This window comes from Gadus chalcogrammus, chromosome 4 (genome assembly GCF_026213295.1).
Source record: "Gadus chalcogrammus isolate NIFS_2021 chromosome 4, NIFS_Gcha_1.0, whole genome shotgun sequence".
Lineage (NCBI taxonomy): Eukaryota > Metazoa > Chordata > Actinopteri > Gadiformes > Gadidae > Gadus > Gadus chalcogrammus.
The window spans coordinates 34,354,048-34,369,302 of NC_079415.1; the positions used below are offsets into that span (position 1 = coordinate 34,354,048).

Sequence of the window (15,255 nt, forward strand, 5' to 3'; positions counted from 1 at the left end):
ATGTCTTGGGTAAACATTATCCGAGTTGATTATCTGCATTGTGGGGAGGACACAGGAATCCGTGAGATGACCACGGACGCTTAGCTCAAAATCCGTGGTGGCCTCACGGGATCACTGATATTTCCGTAATATGCCCACCGAATCTGCGCCCGAGTGAAATTCACGCTCATATTCGCGCCCTTGTTCCCAACAACCCTGTACTCCTGGGACACGCTCATGTCCGCTACCACCCCGAGTACAACACCAGCTAGTACATTAACATGCTAACCACCATGCTAACCACTATGCTAGCATGCCAGCCGCCGTGCCTTGGACCACACCAGCTTCAAAGTGGGGGACCAGGCCAGGCATGTCAGCCAGCGCGCTAAAGCAGCGCGCTCCAGCAGCAGCGCTAAAGCAACAGCAGCGCTAAAGCAGCAGCAGCGCTAAAGCAGCAGCGCTAAAGCAGCAGCAGCGCTAAAGCAGCAGCGCTAAAGCAGCAGCGCTAGCTACCTGGAGGGAGGCCTTGCCCTCCAGACAGGTGTGCACCAGCAGGTGTCCCTCCCAGGAGACGGCCAGGTGCAGGATGGAGAGGGGCAGGGAGCTGTCGGGGAGCGTGCCTATGTTCCCCGGTGTCCTATGTTCCCCGGTGTCCTATGTTCCCCGGTGTCCTACATGGGATCCGGCGAGGGAATAATTTTTTCGTAGGACGGTCGGGGCAAGTACCGCCTTTATCGCCTCTGATTCGCCTGTGATTGGTTAGAATGGCTCCCCTCCTATTGGTTATGATTAGAGTTAGGCTTAGGTTTAGGGTTAACCCTAACCCTCACCCTAACCCCAACCATACACCTGACCCTAACCCTTCGCACCCGGGGAACATAGGACCTGGGGAACATAGGACCTGGGGAACAGAGGGATGTCCGTATGTTCCGTATGTTCCCAAGGTCCCCGCCAAACCCAAGGGCCCCGCCACAGAATCTGAGAGCTGTGGAAGCCATGAAACCCCCCCCGTCCTACCCCAGCCCCCCGTCCTACCCCCAGCCGCCCCCCGTCCTACCCTAGCCCCCCGTCCTACCCCCAGCCCCCCACCGTCCTACCCCCAAGCCCCCCGTCCTACCCCCAGCCCCCCCCCGTCCTGGTAGGAGGTGAGCTCAACGCAGGCTTTAACCACATTTACATTTTGCAGACGCTTTTTTCCAAAGCGACTTACACACACACCGACGGCGGCGGAGTCAACCACGCAGGGCGACAGCGGGCTCCACAGGCGCAGTTAGGGTTAGGTGTTGGCGTAGGACCACCACAGGGGGGGGCGCTCAGAACACCAATCACGGATCTGCTCCTTGCATGTCACAGGGCAGAGGTAGTAGACTGACCGGTTTGGTCTAACGCTGTTCTCCTGGTGCATGAAAGTTCCTCTTGAACCAAGTAGTCTGACCTAATAAGAATATTAAGTGTAGGAAAACATCACACCTCAATATATCAGACAGCCCTATCTTGTCTGCAGAACTAATCGGGTATTTGGCAACCCTGGGGTCAAAGTGTCCCTCGGTGGAAAGTACAACGGCAGGTGAATGAGTCATCCTATATCCATGTTTTTATCTGCGTTGGGCGGCCGCACGACGTGTCCGGAGGTCTTTATAAAGCCTCCTTCGCCTCAGAGAGACAGTCGGTAACACAGGATCAGGTCTGACGAACACAGCTCCACTGCAGGTGAGTGAAACACACACACACACACACACACACACACACACACACACACACACACACACACACACATGAAAATATTAAATTACTGAATGAATACAGGGTCGATTTATTAGAGTGGGTTGACTTGTAACTGGAAGGTTGCTAGTTCAAATCCACGTCCCCCCCTGGCTGAGCGTCGAGGTGTCCCTGAGCAAGGCACCTGACACTAACTGCTCCTGACGTGCTGGCTTCACCCTGCATGGTTGACTCCGCCGTTGCCGTGTGAATGCGTGTCTGAACCCTGTGAATGTGTGTAAGTCGCTTTGGATAAAAGTGTCTGCTAAATGCCCTAAATGTGCCGTGTGTCCGTCTCTCCTGTCCAGTGTGATCAAGATGCTGAGGATTGCACTACTATGTTTGGCCCTTTCTGGTAAGACACCCTTACGAAAAAGTGCTTAATTCCAGAGAATGAAGTCAAAATAGATTTGCATAAATCGCAAGGGTAAAATACTTTAAAGTCAGGCACATGATCACAATTATGTAGTGATTGATGTGATTACTTCATCTTTATAAGACAAAACATCAGTTTCAGTCTCAAAGCCTTATAGGCGTCCTTTGAGGGACATCTGTATGATAACGAGAATTACTTCATTTGATAAACGTTAATCTGTTCATCACAGACGAATGGAAAGGATTGCAACACATAGGAGGGGCTGATATCTGCATGAGCTATATGTGTTTGTTAATAATTTAGTGATGTATCTTGGGACATTGATGCTGTGATAAGAGTAGATCACGGCCTAAAAAGAGTTTGACTGCAGCAAGCAAGAAGGCTGTTACAGGAAAAAGGTTTGAAAAGTCTTGGTTATGGGAGAATTGACCTTCTGAGGCCACGTTTATACATAGCAGGGTATTTAGAGAAACAAATATTTCCCATCCTCAGTTTTTCAAAAATAATATCGTGCACATTGTCATTTACATCAACCCGCATAAATACGCCGTTGAGCGCCATTATAACTATGCCAAACCTATGGGCGGCAGTGTAGGGAGAAGGATAAAGCCATTCAAGCCAAGCAGAATCCTTGAATAACACAAGCGACTTCCTGTTCCTTCCAAAACCACAATTTAAGTCATTTTTCACAATTTACCGGCTCTCGTTTTGAAGAATAATTACCGCGCCGCGAATGTGTGATTCGCTTCAATGGGAATCGCGACGGTCTATACATTCAACATAAAGTGTACATATTTATAATTTGAAATTCGCCCCAGCATTTATACCACAGATACTATAGGGTCTATAGCATATAACCACGTTTTCTGATTACAGTTTAATGTAACAGTGAGCTGACAACATCCTAATTAACACCGCAACTGCAGATTAACCACACGGAGATAACCATGGCAACCGGTCAAACACATTTTTAGTTTTGCGATCATTCTGTGTGCGCATCCGGCGTGTTGGTAAACAAATAATCCCCCTATATGGCACGAGGTTCGTTCCTGTGGCCAGAAAGCGGGCGCTCACATGACGTTAAGCATTTTCTGGCGCATAATGCGACGCTTGAGAACCAAAAACCCTGTTTCTAGAAAGTTTTTAGAAATAATCGTTTTTTGTGATACAAACTTGGTTTTTGGTGTAATTGAGAGGCCAAACCGAGCCTCAAAGAAAAAAAGCTATATCAGATAAATTGGAAAAAGTGGCCCATTTTGTGGCACGAAAAAATTATTGGATTTTCATGATATGTTCGACAATCTGTCTTGCCGGCGACAGTTTTCTATTAATACATCGTTCAAATGATTGCAATTTGTTCATGTTCTGCACATTACCCCGTGAAAACTCCCACAAAACCGTAGCGAAAAACATGTACACAAAACCGATGATTTTGAATTGTTGCTAAACAACTCCCGTCCCTACCAGGCCTGCGTGCGGCCCCCCTGGCACCCAGAGTCAGCCATGTGGAGGGTCTGGCGGGGGAGTTCAGGCACAGCGCGGACCCCTCGCCCAGGCTGCTCCCCGATGACTACCGCCAGGGCATCGAGCCCGCGAGGCACTACGTGGTGGACCTCAACACCGGCCGCGTGCTGGAGCACGTCAGCGAGATGGAGCGCAGGGTGAATCCCGGTATGGAGAAATGTCGAATGAATGATCTGAATGATGCTTTGAACTCTGAACGTTATTTCATAAATATATATTTTTGGACTTTTTCTTTTTCTATTCTTTCTCCGCATGTGACTGAACCCCAACGTTTACACCCCAGTCGCCACTCGTCCTGATGTGGCGGAGGTTTCCGCGGAGATTGAGACGCATTGGTTAGATGAAGGTGAGCGGGAAAGACAACATGAGAGAACAAGAGGAAGATAACGATAGGATTTGAACATGAAGATGTGATCAAACCGAACATGCTGTCGTCTCTCTCCCCCAGTTGAAATCCCGGTCCAGAGGAGTGGCGCTGGTTGGGTCCGAGTGGAGGAGCATTTTGAAGACAAACTCCCCCAGGGTTTCAGACAGGGAACCGAACGCATGGCCTCCATTCCTGATGGTTATAGACAGGGGACCGAACCCACGTTCTCCATGCCTGAGGGTTTTAGACAGGGAACCGAACCTATGGCCTCCATTCCTGAGGGTTTTAGACAGGGAACCGAACCTAGGATGTCCATTCCTGATGGTTTTAGACAGGGAACCGAACCTATGTTCTCCATGCCTGAAGGTTTTAGAAAGGGAACCAAATCGATTCCCTCCATTCCTGACGGCTTTAGACAGGGAACCGAACCCATGGCCTCTATTCCTGATGGTTATAGACAGGGGACCGAACCCACGTTCTCCATGCCTGAGGGTTTTAGACAGGGAACCGAACCTATGGCCTCCATTCCTGAGGGTTTTAGACAGGGAACCGAACCTATGGTGTCCATTCCTGAAGGTTTTAGACAGGGAACCGAACCTATGTTGTCCATTCCTGATGGTTTTAGACAGGGAACCAAATCGATTCCCTCCATTCCTGACGGCTTTAGACAGGGAACCGAACCCATGGCCTCCATTCCTGATGGTTATAGACAGGGGACCGAACCCACGTTCTCAATGCCTGAAGGTTTTAGACAGGGAACCGAACCTAGGATGTCCATTCCTGAAGGTTTTAGACAGGGAACCGAACCTATGATGTCCATTCCTGAAGGTTTTAGACAGGGAACCAAATCGATTCCGTCCATTCCTGATGGCTTTAGACAGGGAACCGAACGCATGGCCTCCATTCCTGATGGTTATAGACAGGGGACCGAACCCACGTTCTCCATGCCTGAGGGTTTTAGACAGGGAACCGAACCTATGATGTCCATTCTTGATGGTTTCAGACAGGGAACCGAACCCATGATGTCCTTCCCAGAAGGTTTTAGCCAGGGAACCGAACACTCCTCCATGGCGCTTGGCAGACATACGCCAGAGTGCAAAGGGAAAATCATCATGGGACGCTGCTATCAGTTCAACCCCACACCGCTGTCCTTCAAGGACGCGCAGGTTAGACACAAACACATTATCTGGACTAAGGGCAGAGATGGGGTGGGGTTGATTTTATAATATTAATGTATATATTTCCGTTAATGTGTGTTTCGAGATGAGGAGATGTCTGATCTCTTAAGTTTACCTCGTAGAAGTTGGCAAAACGTTGGATTTTTGCCTTGTGGACGTAATTTGAGTTTTTGTTGTTAAAGTTTGCTTAACCTGTGTCTTCTCCCTAGTCCACGTGCAGAGACCTTGCACCAAACTCAGACTTGGCCTCCATAACTGATGGGAGTCTGCATTCTGGTCTGGTTTCCATGGTGACCAAGGACGGCGAGGACAGCCCCGTTTTGACCTGGCTGGGAGGCGTGGTCAAGGTCAGCCCCTTAGCTCCGCCCACCTCTTGCACAACAAATTGACTTCATGTCGTTTTCACAGAATTTGGGCCTCAATTTTGCATTCAAGAAAAGATATAAACTAAATAGCGTTCTTTAGTAGAGTTTCCTCCCAAATCTGTTTCTAAAACGTGTGTGTGTGTGTGTGTGTGTGTGTGTTTTCTCTCCTCCAGAACCAGCAGGCCCAGTGGCTGGACGGATCAGAGATGGTGTACAGCGACTGGATGAAAGGTCACCCCAACGTCCGCAGCGCTAAGCCCGTCTGCCTGGAGATGTTCCGCATGGGTACGACTCTGAGACGTTTGAACACAACGACCACGACGGTGGCTCCACCTGCTAGAGGGCCAGGTTCAATTCCCGCCTTGCTCTATACGTCGTCCCTTCTCGTCGCCAACCTTCGACCCCTTCACAGCCACAAAAAGCCCATACAAATACATACAAAAAAAAAAAAAAAAGCTTTATGGATCCATGTTAGGTAAACAGGTCGTGTTACATTACACCTAATAAATGGTTGTTGAGCAACCGCAAAGAAGGAAAGAACGTTCAAACTCTTGAGGTAGATACTATCTTTATCGTCATTTATCTACAGTATACTGCCGGCCTCAGGTGTAAAAGTCCAACTTAGTCGTCTGTGCATGTTGGTCTCCTGTCCTGCTTGTTTTTCTATGTGATGTTATCTTTGATTTTTTTTTTTATAGCTGGCTTATTTAAAGTTATTTAACCTTTGAGTTCTGCAAAGTAAAAAAGCACGATCATCATTTGAGTCCAGGCCGATAACGAGCGGCGTACGCTGATCTCACAGGGCCGTAATCGGTCTGAACAACGAGATAGAACCACTACAAGGTTAATCAGTAGAAGTGATTAACGATCACCAGGATCACGTCCAACATGTCAAGGAAGACTAACAGGGCGACAGCGAGACAAATGTCATCTACAGCGTAGATATGGTCACACCTGGAACGCATAGCTAGCTATAGCTAGCTATGCATTCTGTGTGGTAGCACGCGGAACGCATAGCTAGCTATAGCTAGCTAGCGCTCTGTGTGACTGTATCTAGGCTGCAGTTTGGCAAAGAGATATGAAGACATTTTATCTCTGGGAAGGTACAAAAGACAATTTCCTCGATATGCGTTATGCTGAACTTGTTTTCCTTGTACCTGGTAGACGAGAGTTGGTGGTCGACGGTGGACTGCGAGCTCCTGAGGGCGTCGATCTGCTCCTACCCAGTGGCGGCCTGATGTCTACGCCCTCCATGTTGACCTGGTGCTGGTGATGAAGGACATAGCACGGGACATGCTAGTGATAGCACTTGATATAGCACGCAAGGATTCGATCCATTGCGCTGCTTCACTTGAATTATACGAAATAAAGTTGAATTGAAAGCAAGCAGTCGTAGAATACGAGTGTGGATTTTGTTCTTGGTAAATGGATGTTTAGGAAGATGAGAATGAATGGTTGCTGAAGACGATGGATATTACATTGATTACTGGCACAGGGAAAGTACAGTTAGGAATTAATATTGAATATGCTAATATATGTTAATATGTAGCCGTTTTTTTCTTGCTTCCACCTAGACTTTCAGAAGAGATAAAACACAAACAAAGCCATTTCAATTTAGACAAGACTTTAATAATCATTTCTCACTAGTGTATACAAAGCAAATTTTTCTGTACAGATTTTCGGGGCAGACAGATTAAAATAATTTGTTACAATTTAGTACCTGGAAAGTGCAGAAAAGTACATTTCAAATACGTTGAAATAAAAATCATGCTGTACATTATATACTGTCTTCATAAATAATCACAGATATACACACACAGATATCCATTCTGGGGACAGTCACAAAGGATGTGTAGGCAAAGGTAAGACACAAAATAGTTATATTTTTTCGTTAGTTGATTTCCTTTTGAACTTTGGGTTCCTGTGAGACTGCGTGTTGAGGTTGGGGGTTTAGTTAGTCTTGGAATGATAGTGTTGAACTACGACAGCTAAAGGGATAACCTGCGTGATAAAATGCTAAGGACCTCGTCCTGCGCTACATAACGAGGAAAAAGGCACTGCATTCGTTACCGTCTCGGAAAAACTTAAAAACTAAAAAGTGTTGGAAAAACCCAGAAAGAAAAAAATCGAAATCCAAAACCCGCAGAGCAAAAGTTTGCCGAACGATGATAAGAGAGATGTACAAATATACAAAGAGAACAGGCCGTTTATTTTAAAAACCAAACAAACCCTAAACATTTTAAGAAAGGACCCATGAAGAACCCTTGGTCTTCAAATACTGCAACGTTTCTCGTATGATGGACCCAGCTGGGCATCCGTGTACTCTTGAGTCCCCCTCCATGTTCAAAGGCTACTGGGTGATGCCACTCAGCCCAAACTAAGGGAGGGGGGCAGGTGAGGATGATGATGATGATGATTATGATGATGCAATGCTTTCAAAAACGCATTCACAAATCTACGATTGATTTTGCTCAAGAAAAATTCACACTTTCAACCACCTGTCTGTTGAGTGTAGAGACGGACATTTAATAACGCTACAATCGTAAACGCGTCGACCCCATGAGGGGCTGAGCGCTCACACACACATGAATGTCACAAGCATACAAAAGTGGGTGGAAATTGGGGCGCGGGTGTGTGTGTGTGGAGTGGATTGGGAGTGATCATCTACCGTGGAGTCTCGGAAAAATGAATAAAAAAACAAGTAGTAGCATTCCTGTTAAAATCAATGACGCCACATGATTAATGATGACGTCACAAGGAAAATGATGACGTCACAGGGAAGAGGATAACATCACAGGGAAGAGGATGATATCACAGGGAAGAGGATGACGTCACAGGGAAGAGGATGACGTCAGACGGAAAGAGGATGACGTCACAGGGAAGGAGGATGACGTCACAGGGAAGGACGCTGACGTCACAGGGAAAGAGGATGACGTCAGAGGGGAGAGAATGAGGTCACAGAGAGCCCTTTAATCATGCCGACGCACCAGCCCCTGCCTTGGTGCCACCATGACTTTAAATGCATTCTCAGCCATGTGATGGCAAGTAGGGTACTGGAATTTAAAAAAAATAACACGAATAAATTACAAAAAATAAAGCAACCGAGGTTGATTCAAGTAACCGTTGCGTTGTGTGTTACAAGCAGAGACGGCCCGGGGAAAGGGTAGTGTTGTCTGTAAATTGGTTTCCTCATGTATTTGTAGTGTGTGCGTGCACGTGTGCGTTAGTGTTTTGGTTCAGTTATGGAGGTACAAGAAAAACAACCGATTCTTTTTGCAAACAGACACGCCTTTGTCCAATCTCCGTCACTCGAATGGCGAGGACCAACGCAACAAAATGTACAAACCGAGGCCAAAGTGCAGGGCGCATGCATCAGGGTCTGACCACACTGTCCTAACCAGCGATGGCAAACGACCAAAGAAAGCCATGAAGCAAACACGTCAAACAAATAAACAACAACAAAGCAGAGTCGCGCGCTCCAACCACCTCTCATGGACCACAGACCGACGACAAGTGGCAGCCGGGGGGCGTCGCCCGCCATTCCGACGGCACCGTGCTAACTCTGTTAGCCCGCGAGCGGCGCACTCCGACGAAACGAAGGCTGAGAAGAAAAACAAACCAAAACAAAGAAAACGAAAGTCGAGCAGTTTGTCGTGTGGATCTAAAGGCGACTGAAAAATTGATTTGTGGTCGTGCGTGTCCACACACACGCACTGAATGTCACACACAAGGTGTCATGGTGCTAGGCTGTTGGCGGGGGGGGGGGGGGGGGGGGGGGATGGAGCCAGCCCCCATGGCGCCTGCACCAGGGGGAGACACACACACACACACACACACCCCTTTTCAAATGGAGCAGCGAATCGCTGTAGGTGGCGTGGCGTGCTGGCTGGTTCTTGGTGGGGGGATTGGGGGGGGGGGGGGTGAAGGTGCTGCTAGGTTGATGACAGGCTGTGGCTGTGTGCGTGGGTGTAGACAGAGCGTATGGTTGCAAGGTGGTGGTGGTGGTGGTGGTGGTGGGGGGGGGGGGAGAGCTCAGTCCCCGTGCTGGTCGCCCCCTCCACCCTGGTGGTACTCGGTCTCGCCGGCCGAGATCTGGGTGAGCCGGCGGCTGCTGGAGCCCCACAGCTTTCGACCAATCAGCTGGCCCGGTCGCATCTGAGGAGGAGGAGGAGGAGGAGGAGGAGGAGGAGGAGGAGGAGGAGGGAGAGTGACGATGAAGGGAGGAGGGGGGAGGAAGGGGAGGTGATTCCATGAGTGATTTGGAGCCAGAGAGCGTTGATCATGAGACATGCATTGGAAGAATCAACAAAATCAATAAACAGCAGATGAACCAATGGCAAGGGGCCGGGTCGATCAGGTGACCCCGACGCTGCGGTGAGGGGAGCGGTTGGGAAGCAAGGGGGTGTGGGGGGGAGAGCTGGGACATGTTTCAATCTGATGAGATGTTATTGTGATGTAATGCCATGGGCATTCTTGCTTTACCACACACACACACACACACACACACACACACACACACACACACACACACACACACACACACACACACACACACACACACACACACACACACACACACACACACACACACACACACACACACACACACACACACACACACACACAGGGATATTGGTCCCTCTGCTGCCCTCTGGTGGTGAAAATGATAACGATCCAAAGAAAATAAAAAAGCAAAAACAACTACGTGTGTGTGCTGCCCTTGGCACACCTGGATAAAAACACACATTGATATGATCAGCCTGGTCAACATGACCCAGCTCTGGGCGGGGCCGTGGGCGGGGCCGTGGGGGGTTAGTGTGGTTTGAGGAGGTGGGTCACAGAGTCTGGACAGTTGTTGTTTTTGCGGTGTTGTGCCGGCGTCTCGGCTTGCATAAGGAAACACACACTTTAGTGCTACACAGCAGTCGCTATACTCTGCCGTCGGGCTAGCTTGGCACAGACTTGATTGGCTAGAAGACAACAAGATTATGGTGAGGTATATACATGGGCGTGGCTCGGGTTAGTTACGGAAGCCTACGGTGGACAAAGTTAGTCAGGGATGACGGAAGTTTTTTTTTTTTTTCTTCCTTTCACAAAAAGGTTTTGGTTGCGAAACAAAACAGAGTTGCTTGGTCGGGTCAAACCATGATCGTTTTTTTGCGAGGGGGAGGGTCCGGTGTGTAAACTGAAGGATTGTTTGTCTGTTGGTAGGGTCCAGACCCCCCCCCCCCCTCCCACTGATGGTACGTCCCACACCTGGCTTCTCTGTATCACAGTCAGGTCGGAGCAGTGTGTGTGTGTGTGTGTGTGTGTGTGTGTGTGTGTGTGTGTGTGTGTGTGTGTGTGTGTGTGTGTGTGTGTGTGTGTGTGTGTCTGTAAACCATGTCCTTTCCCGGGAGTAGCCCCTCCATCCCTGAGACTAAAAAAAACACGTGTTGGTATGTGTATAACATGTGTTAACCATGTTCATCACTGTGGTGTGTTTTTGTCTGTATACTGTTATTGCACATGTGTGTGTGTGTGTGTGTGTGTGTGTGTGTGTATAGTGTCTGTACAGCATCGTTGCTAGCTTAGCTTAGCAGAAAGAGGTCGTTAGCGGCGGGGGTGTATCGGGAGAGTATCCAAATCCATAGAAGTGGTTCGCTAAGATACGGCAGCTGGCTCGCTAACTAGCGAGCGACTAGCTGGCTAGCTAAGTGTGTGTGTGTGTGTGTGTGTGTGTGTGTGTGTGTGTGTGTGTGTGTGTGTGTGTGTGTGTGTGTGTGTGTGTGTGTGTGTGTGTGTGTGTGTGTGTGTGTGTGTGTGTGTGTGTCCCATCGTTTTGAACTGTCTGCATTGTGTATGCATTGTGTGCAACTAGTTAGCTAGCTAGCTAGCTTAGCGGTTCGAGGTGCTTAGCAGAGGGGGGATTGGGGGTGGGGGGGGGAGGGTTGCGGCTCTGCGTCAGGCCGGAACTCCAGGTGGTCCGGCTGCCGCAGGAGGCGTGCGGGCGAGCGGGCGCGTAGCGGCGCCAGCAGCGGCGAGCCCTCCAGGCTCTGGGCCAGGTAGCTGCGCCACGCGGAGGTCCTCACCTCGGCCGGCTTGCCCACTCCCACCACGATCAGCTTGCCGTCGTTCAGCCCCACCAGCACGTGGCTCTGCTCCTTGGTGACCGAGACGCAGCGCACCGGCACGCGCATGGCGAGGGGCGCCGCGCACAGAGACAGGCTGGGGGGGGGGGGGGGGGGGGAGAGGGGGGAGAGGGAGAGGGAGAGAGGAAGAGAGAGACAGACAGAGACAGAGACAGAGACAGAGACAGAGAGACAGAGAGACAGAGAGACAGAGAGATTACCATAAGAGAAAATGTCAAGTTTTGTATGTACGACGCAATTTGTCCACTAGGTGGCGCACTTTCATTGCAATACAAATCTATTTAGGACTGTCCCAGGTCGCCTGGAGCACACACAGCTTTTTGACAGCTCGCTCGATCTCTTCGATCACACTCCCCCCTGGTGGAATAACACTCTTTTAATTTGGGGGCGGGGCTTTCCGTGGGGCTCACCTGTACAGGTCCCTGATGGACAGGTATCCCTGCTCGCTGCCCAACACCACGTACTCCTGGGACACGCTCATGTCCGTCACCTGCTCCTGGAGGGGCTCGCTGGCCAGGTGCTTCCCGTTGACCGAGTACAGGTGCAGCGCGTTCTTGTCCTGCAGGGGGGAGAGGAGTCACTCTGAATGTTACGCTCAAGACCATTGGTCCTCAAAGTGCGGCCCGCGGGCCAATGGCGGCCAGCAGAAACATTCGTAGCGGCCCGCAATGACATACAGATGCAAGTTAAAAAAATTAAAAAATTAAATTGTATTTGATTTTTTAAATTATTTTTTATTATTATTATATCAATATTAATTTAAACAAAGATAAACAAATATAAAGAGATAAGTCGACTCTCTCTAGCTTTCAAATAAATCCTGTTACATTTGTTAGTTTTAATGCGACTCCATTACTTTGAAAGGCTGAACCTCAGTTTCGTGATTTAGACCTCACTTGACCTCCCTCCCGGAGGTCCACGGTGCAATGGTTCTTTTCACCACTGGGATGCTGACGGCGTTTCCCACCTAATTTTCTTTCCTTTGGCGGCCCCTCAGTCAAATTTTGGGTTCCTAAATTGGCCCTTAGCTGTCAAAACTTTGAGAACGCCTGCTCTAGACAGAATGATTTATTTTTATCCTTTATTTTGCTAAAGTAGCGCTACTTTAGCAGCGCGCTAAAGTAGCGCGCTCCAGCAGCGCTACAGCAGCAGCGCTAGCTACCTTGAGGGAGGCCTTGCCCTCCAGACAGGTGTGCACCAGCAGGTGTCCCTCCCAGGACACGGCCAGATGCAGGATGGAGAGGGGCAGGGAGCTGTCGCAGGGCGGCCGCAGGCAGCGCATGTACTGGCCCCGCCGCACCGTGTGGATGATCACCGTGCCGTCCTGGAGCCCAGGGGAGGGGGGGGGAGGAGGTGAGCTCAACACAGGCTTTAACCACATTTACATTTAGCAGACGCTTTGATCCGAAGCGTCTGCTAACAACGGTTCACACACACATTGACACGTCGACGGCGGCGGGGCCAAACCAGGCAGGGCGACAGTGAACTCCTCAGGAGCAGTTAGGGTTAGGTGCCTTGCTCAGGGACACCTCAAGCCAGGGGGTCGAACTAGCAACCTTCGGGTTACAAGTCAACCCGCTCTGCCTCCTGAGCTAAGCCCGGAAAGACCGTGCTGCTACAAAAACAACAACAACAGAGAAATATCAGGGCGTCGGCCTCTTGTGCAGCGATTGCCAACCTGTGGTTCGGGGGCCTGCTGTGCACATAGGGGTCATGGGGAGATTGTTGATTTGTAGACGATAGCAAAAAACAACTTCATCATTTAAGAGGTTTTCATGAGTTCTCGGAAAAAGGTCCTGTATACCAACAGACTGTGGGGGGGGGGGGGGTGACATGCACAGCCACGTGATGAGAGGTGTGGGGGGGTCCTGAGGGCTTACCCTGGAGCCCGACACGGCCATGTCCAGCTCCGTGCTGATGCTGACGCTGAGCACCTCGTCCGTGTGTCCGTACAGCACCTGCACCGGCTTGGGGCACAGCCCCACTGGAGCGCCGCCCTGCAGGACGGGAGGGGAACGCCGTCAAAAAAAGGTTGTTTTCCTGAGAGAACGCCGCCTAGCGCAACGTTAAGGTGACCTATACATCGAATAAGATAGCATCGACTTTACTGAAAGGGATAAAGTATATGAAGAACATATATGCAAAGAATCAACCTGTATATTTTTTATTTTAAAGTTTCAGATCTGCTTTATATTTGACTTGTATTAGCTTTATATTATCAGTCCATACTGTCTTGTTTTATGAATGTTAAATAGGACACCGGTATGTTTGAATTACAAGAACAGTGTTGACTTATATACGTGCTGTTCATGAATCAATAAGTTTTGATATATTTCCCAGTGTCACTTTGCTACATTGTGTGTGCTAATGAATAACTAATTGACGGCAGGAAACAGGAAGTGAAGGCGGTGTTGGGGCGACGGTTGCCGTGGATCCCACCTGCTGCAGGACCTGCCACACCATGCAGGTGGTGTCCCGGGAACCGGAGATCAGATGGATGCCACAGTGGTCAGTCGCCAGACACGTCACAATGTCTGGGGATGGAGAGAGAGGGGGGGGGGGGGGGTGGGGTGGGAGAGAAGGAGAGGGATAGAGGGGAGAGAGGGGGAGACAGGGAGAGGGATAGGGAGAAAGAGGGGAGAGGGAGAGAAAGATAAGGAGAGGAATAGAGAGAGAGAGGGGGAGACAGGGAGAGGGATAGGGAGAAAGAGGGGAGAGGGAGAGAAAGATAAGGAGAGGAATAGTGAGAGAGAGGGGGAGACAGGGAGAGGGATAGGGAGAAAGAGGGGAGAGAGAAGGATAGGGAGAAAGAGGGAGAGACAGAGACAGAGAGAGAGAGAGAGAGAGGACAGGGAGAAAGAGGGGAGAGAGTGATAGGGGGGAGGGGGAGAGAGAGAGGAGTAGGGAGAGAGCGAGAGCACGAGCGAATATGTGATGGTCAGATACATACTTCTTACAATTATATACTTCTTACAAAAATAAGACACGCTTTTTTTTTACAAGAAATACAACTACAGTATGTGAATACTTTAAGCTAAACTTTTGTTAGGTCGCACACATCCTATGTGAATATGTATGTTTGCATGGATTTGAAGGGGTCTCGTCCGTCCGTCCGTCCGTGTGCGTGCTGAAGGCAGCGTACCCATGTGTCGGATGTGCTGCCCCACGGTCTTGCCCTTGAGCAGGGAGGTGACCCTCAGGCTGTTGTCCCAGTGGCCACCGCTAAACAGCAGCCGGCCGTCGTGGGACACCACGAACAGGCCTGCCGCCAGCTCCACGCCCGGGGCCAAGGGGCCCGCCAGCACGCGCTGGGTCCTGGGGGGGGGGGGGGGACTCATTAATAACACTGTCAAAAGGGTTCCCCATTTCAAGGATTACATTTTCATAATAGTGTCAACATGTTCATCACATGTTTTGAACGGGTCCTGCAGTACTTTTATCAAGGAACACTGTGTGTGTGTGTGTGTGTGTGTGTGTGTGTGTGTGTGTGTGTGTGTGTGTGTGTGTGTGTGTGTGTGTGTGTGTGTGTGTGTGTGTGTGTGTGTGTGTGTGTGTGTGTGTGTGTGTGTGTGTG

The 15,255-nt window shown here is 49.8% G+C and overlaps 2 protein-coding genes across 4 annotated transcripts in view; one reads left to right on the forward strand and one right to left on the reverse strand.

The window, feature by feature from the left end:
• The first annotated feature begins 1,602 nt into the window (after positions 1-1,602).
• Positions 1,603-7,181, forward strand: LOC130381389 (uncharacterized). The gene is made up of 8 exons (XM_056588991.1): positions 1,603-1,689; positions 2,049-2,095; positions 3,584-3,787; positions 3,924-3,986; positions 4,089-5,173; positions 5,395-5,532; positions 5,724-5,835; positions 6,715-7,181. The coding sequence occupies exons 2-8, from the start codon at positions 2,059-2,061 to the stop codon at positions 6,786-6,788; spliced, it is 1,713 nt and encodes a 570-aa protein (XP_056444966.1). The 5' UTR covers positions 1,603-1,689; positions 2,049-2,058; the 3' UTR covers positions 6,789-7,181.
• Positions 7,182-9,486: 2,305 nt separating this feature from the next.
• Positions 9,487-15,255, reverse strand: part of nbeal1 (neurobeachin-like 1) — a 55,636-nt gene continuing 49,867 nt past the window's right edge. For 2 of the 3 annotated variants that reach the window (XM_056588895.1, XM_056588896.1), the window contains exons 49-55: positions 14,824-14,996; positions 14,121-14,215; positions 13,562-13,678; positions 12,844-13,005; positions 12,092-12,240; positions 11,622-11,757; positions 9,487-9,705 (exon numbers count right to left, since the gene is read on the reverse strand). In XM_056588895.1, coding sequence (XP_056444870.1) covers positions 9,583-9,705; positions 11,622-11,757; positions 12,092-12,240; positions 12,844-13,005; positions 13,562-13,678; positions 14,121-14,215; positions 14,824-14,996 — 955 coding nt within the window. In that variant the 3' untranslated portion in view covers positions 9,487-9,582. The remainder of the gene's footprint in view (positions 9,706-11,621; positions 11,758-12,091; positions 12,241-12,843; positions 13,006-13,561; positions 13,679-14,120; positions 14,216-14,823; positions 14,997-15,255) is intronic. The other variant, XM_056588898.1, reaches the window with a different exon arrangement.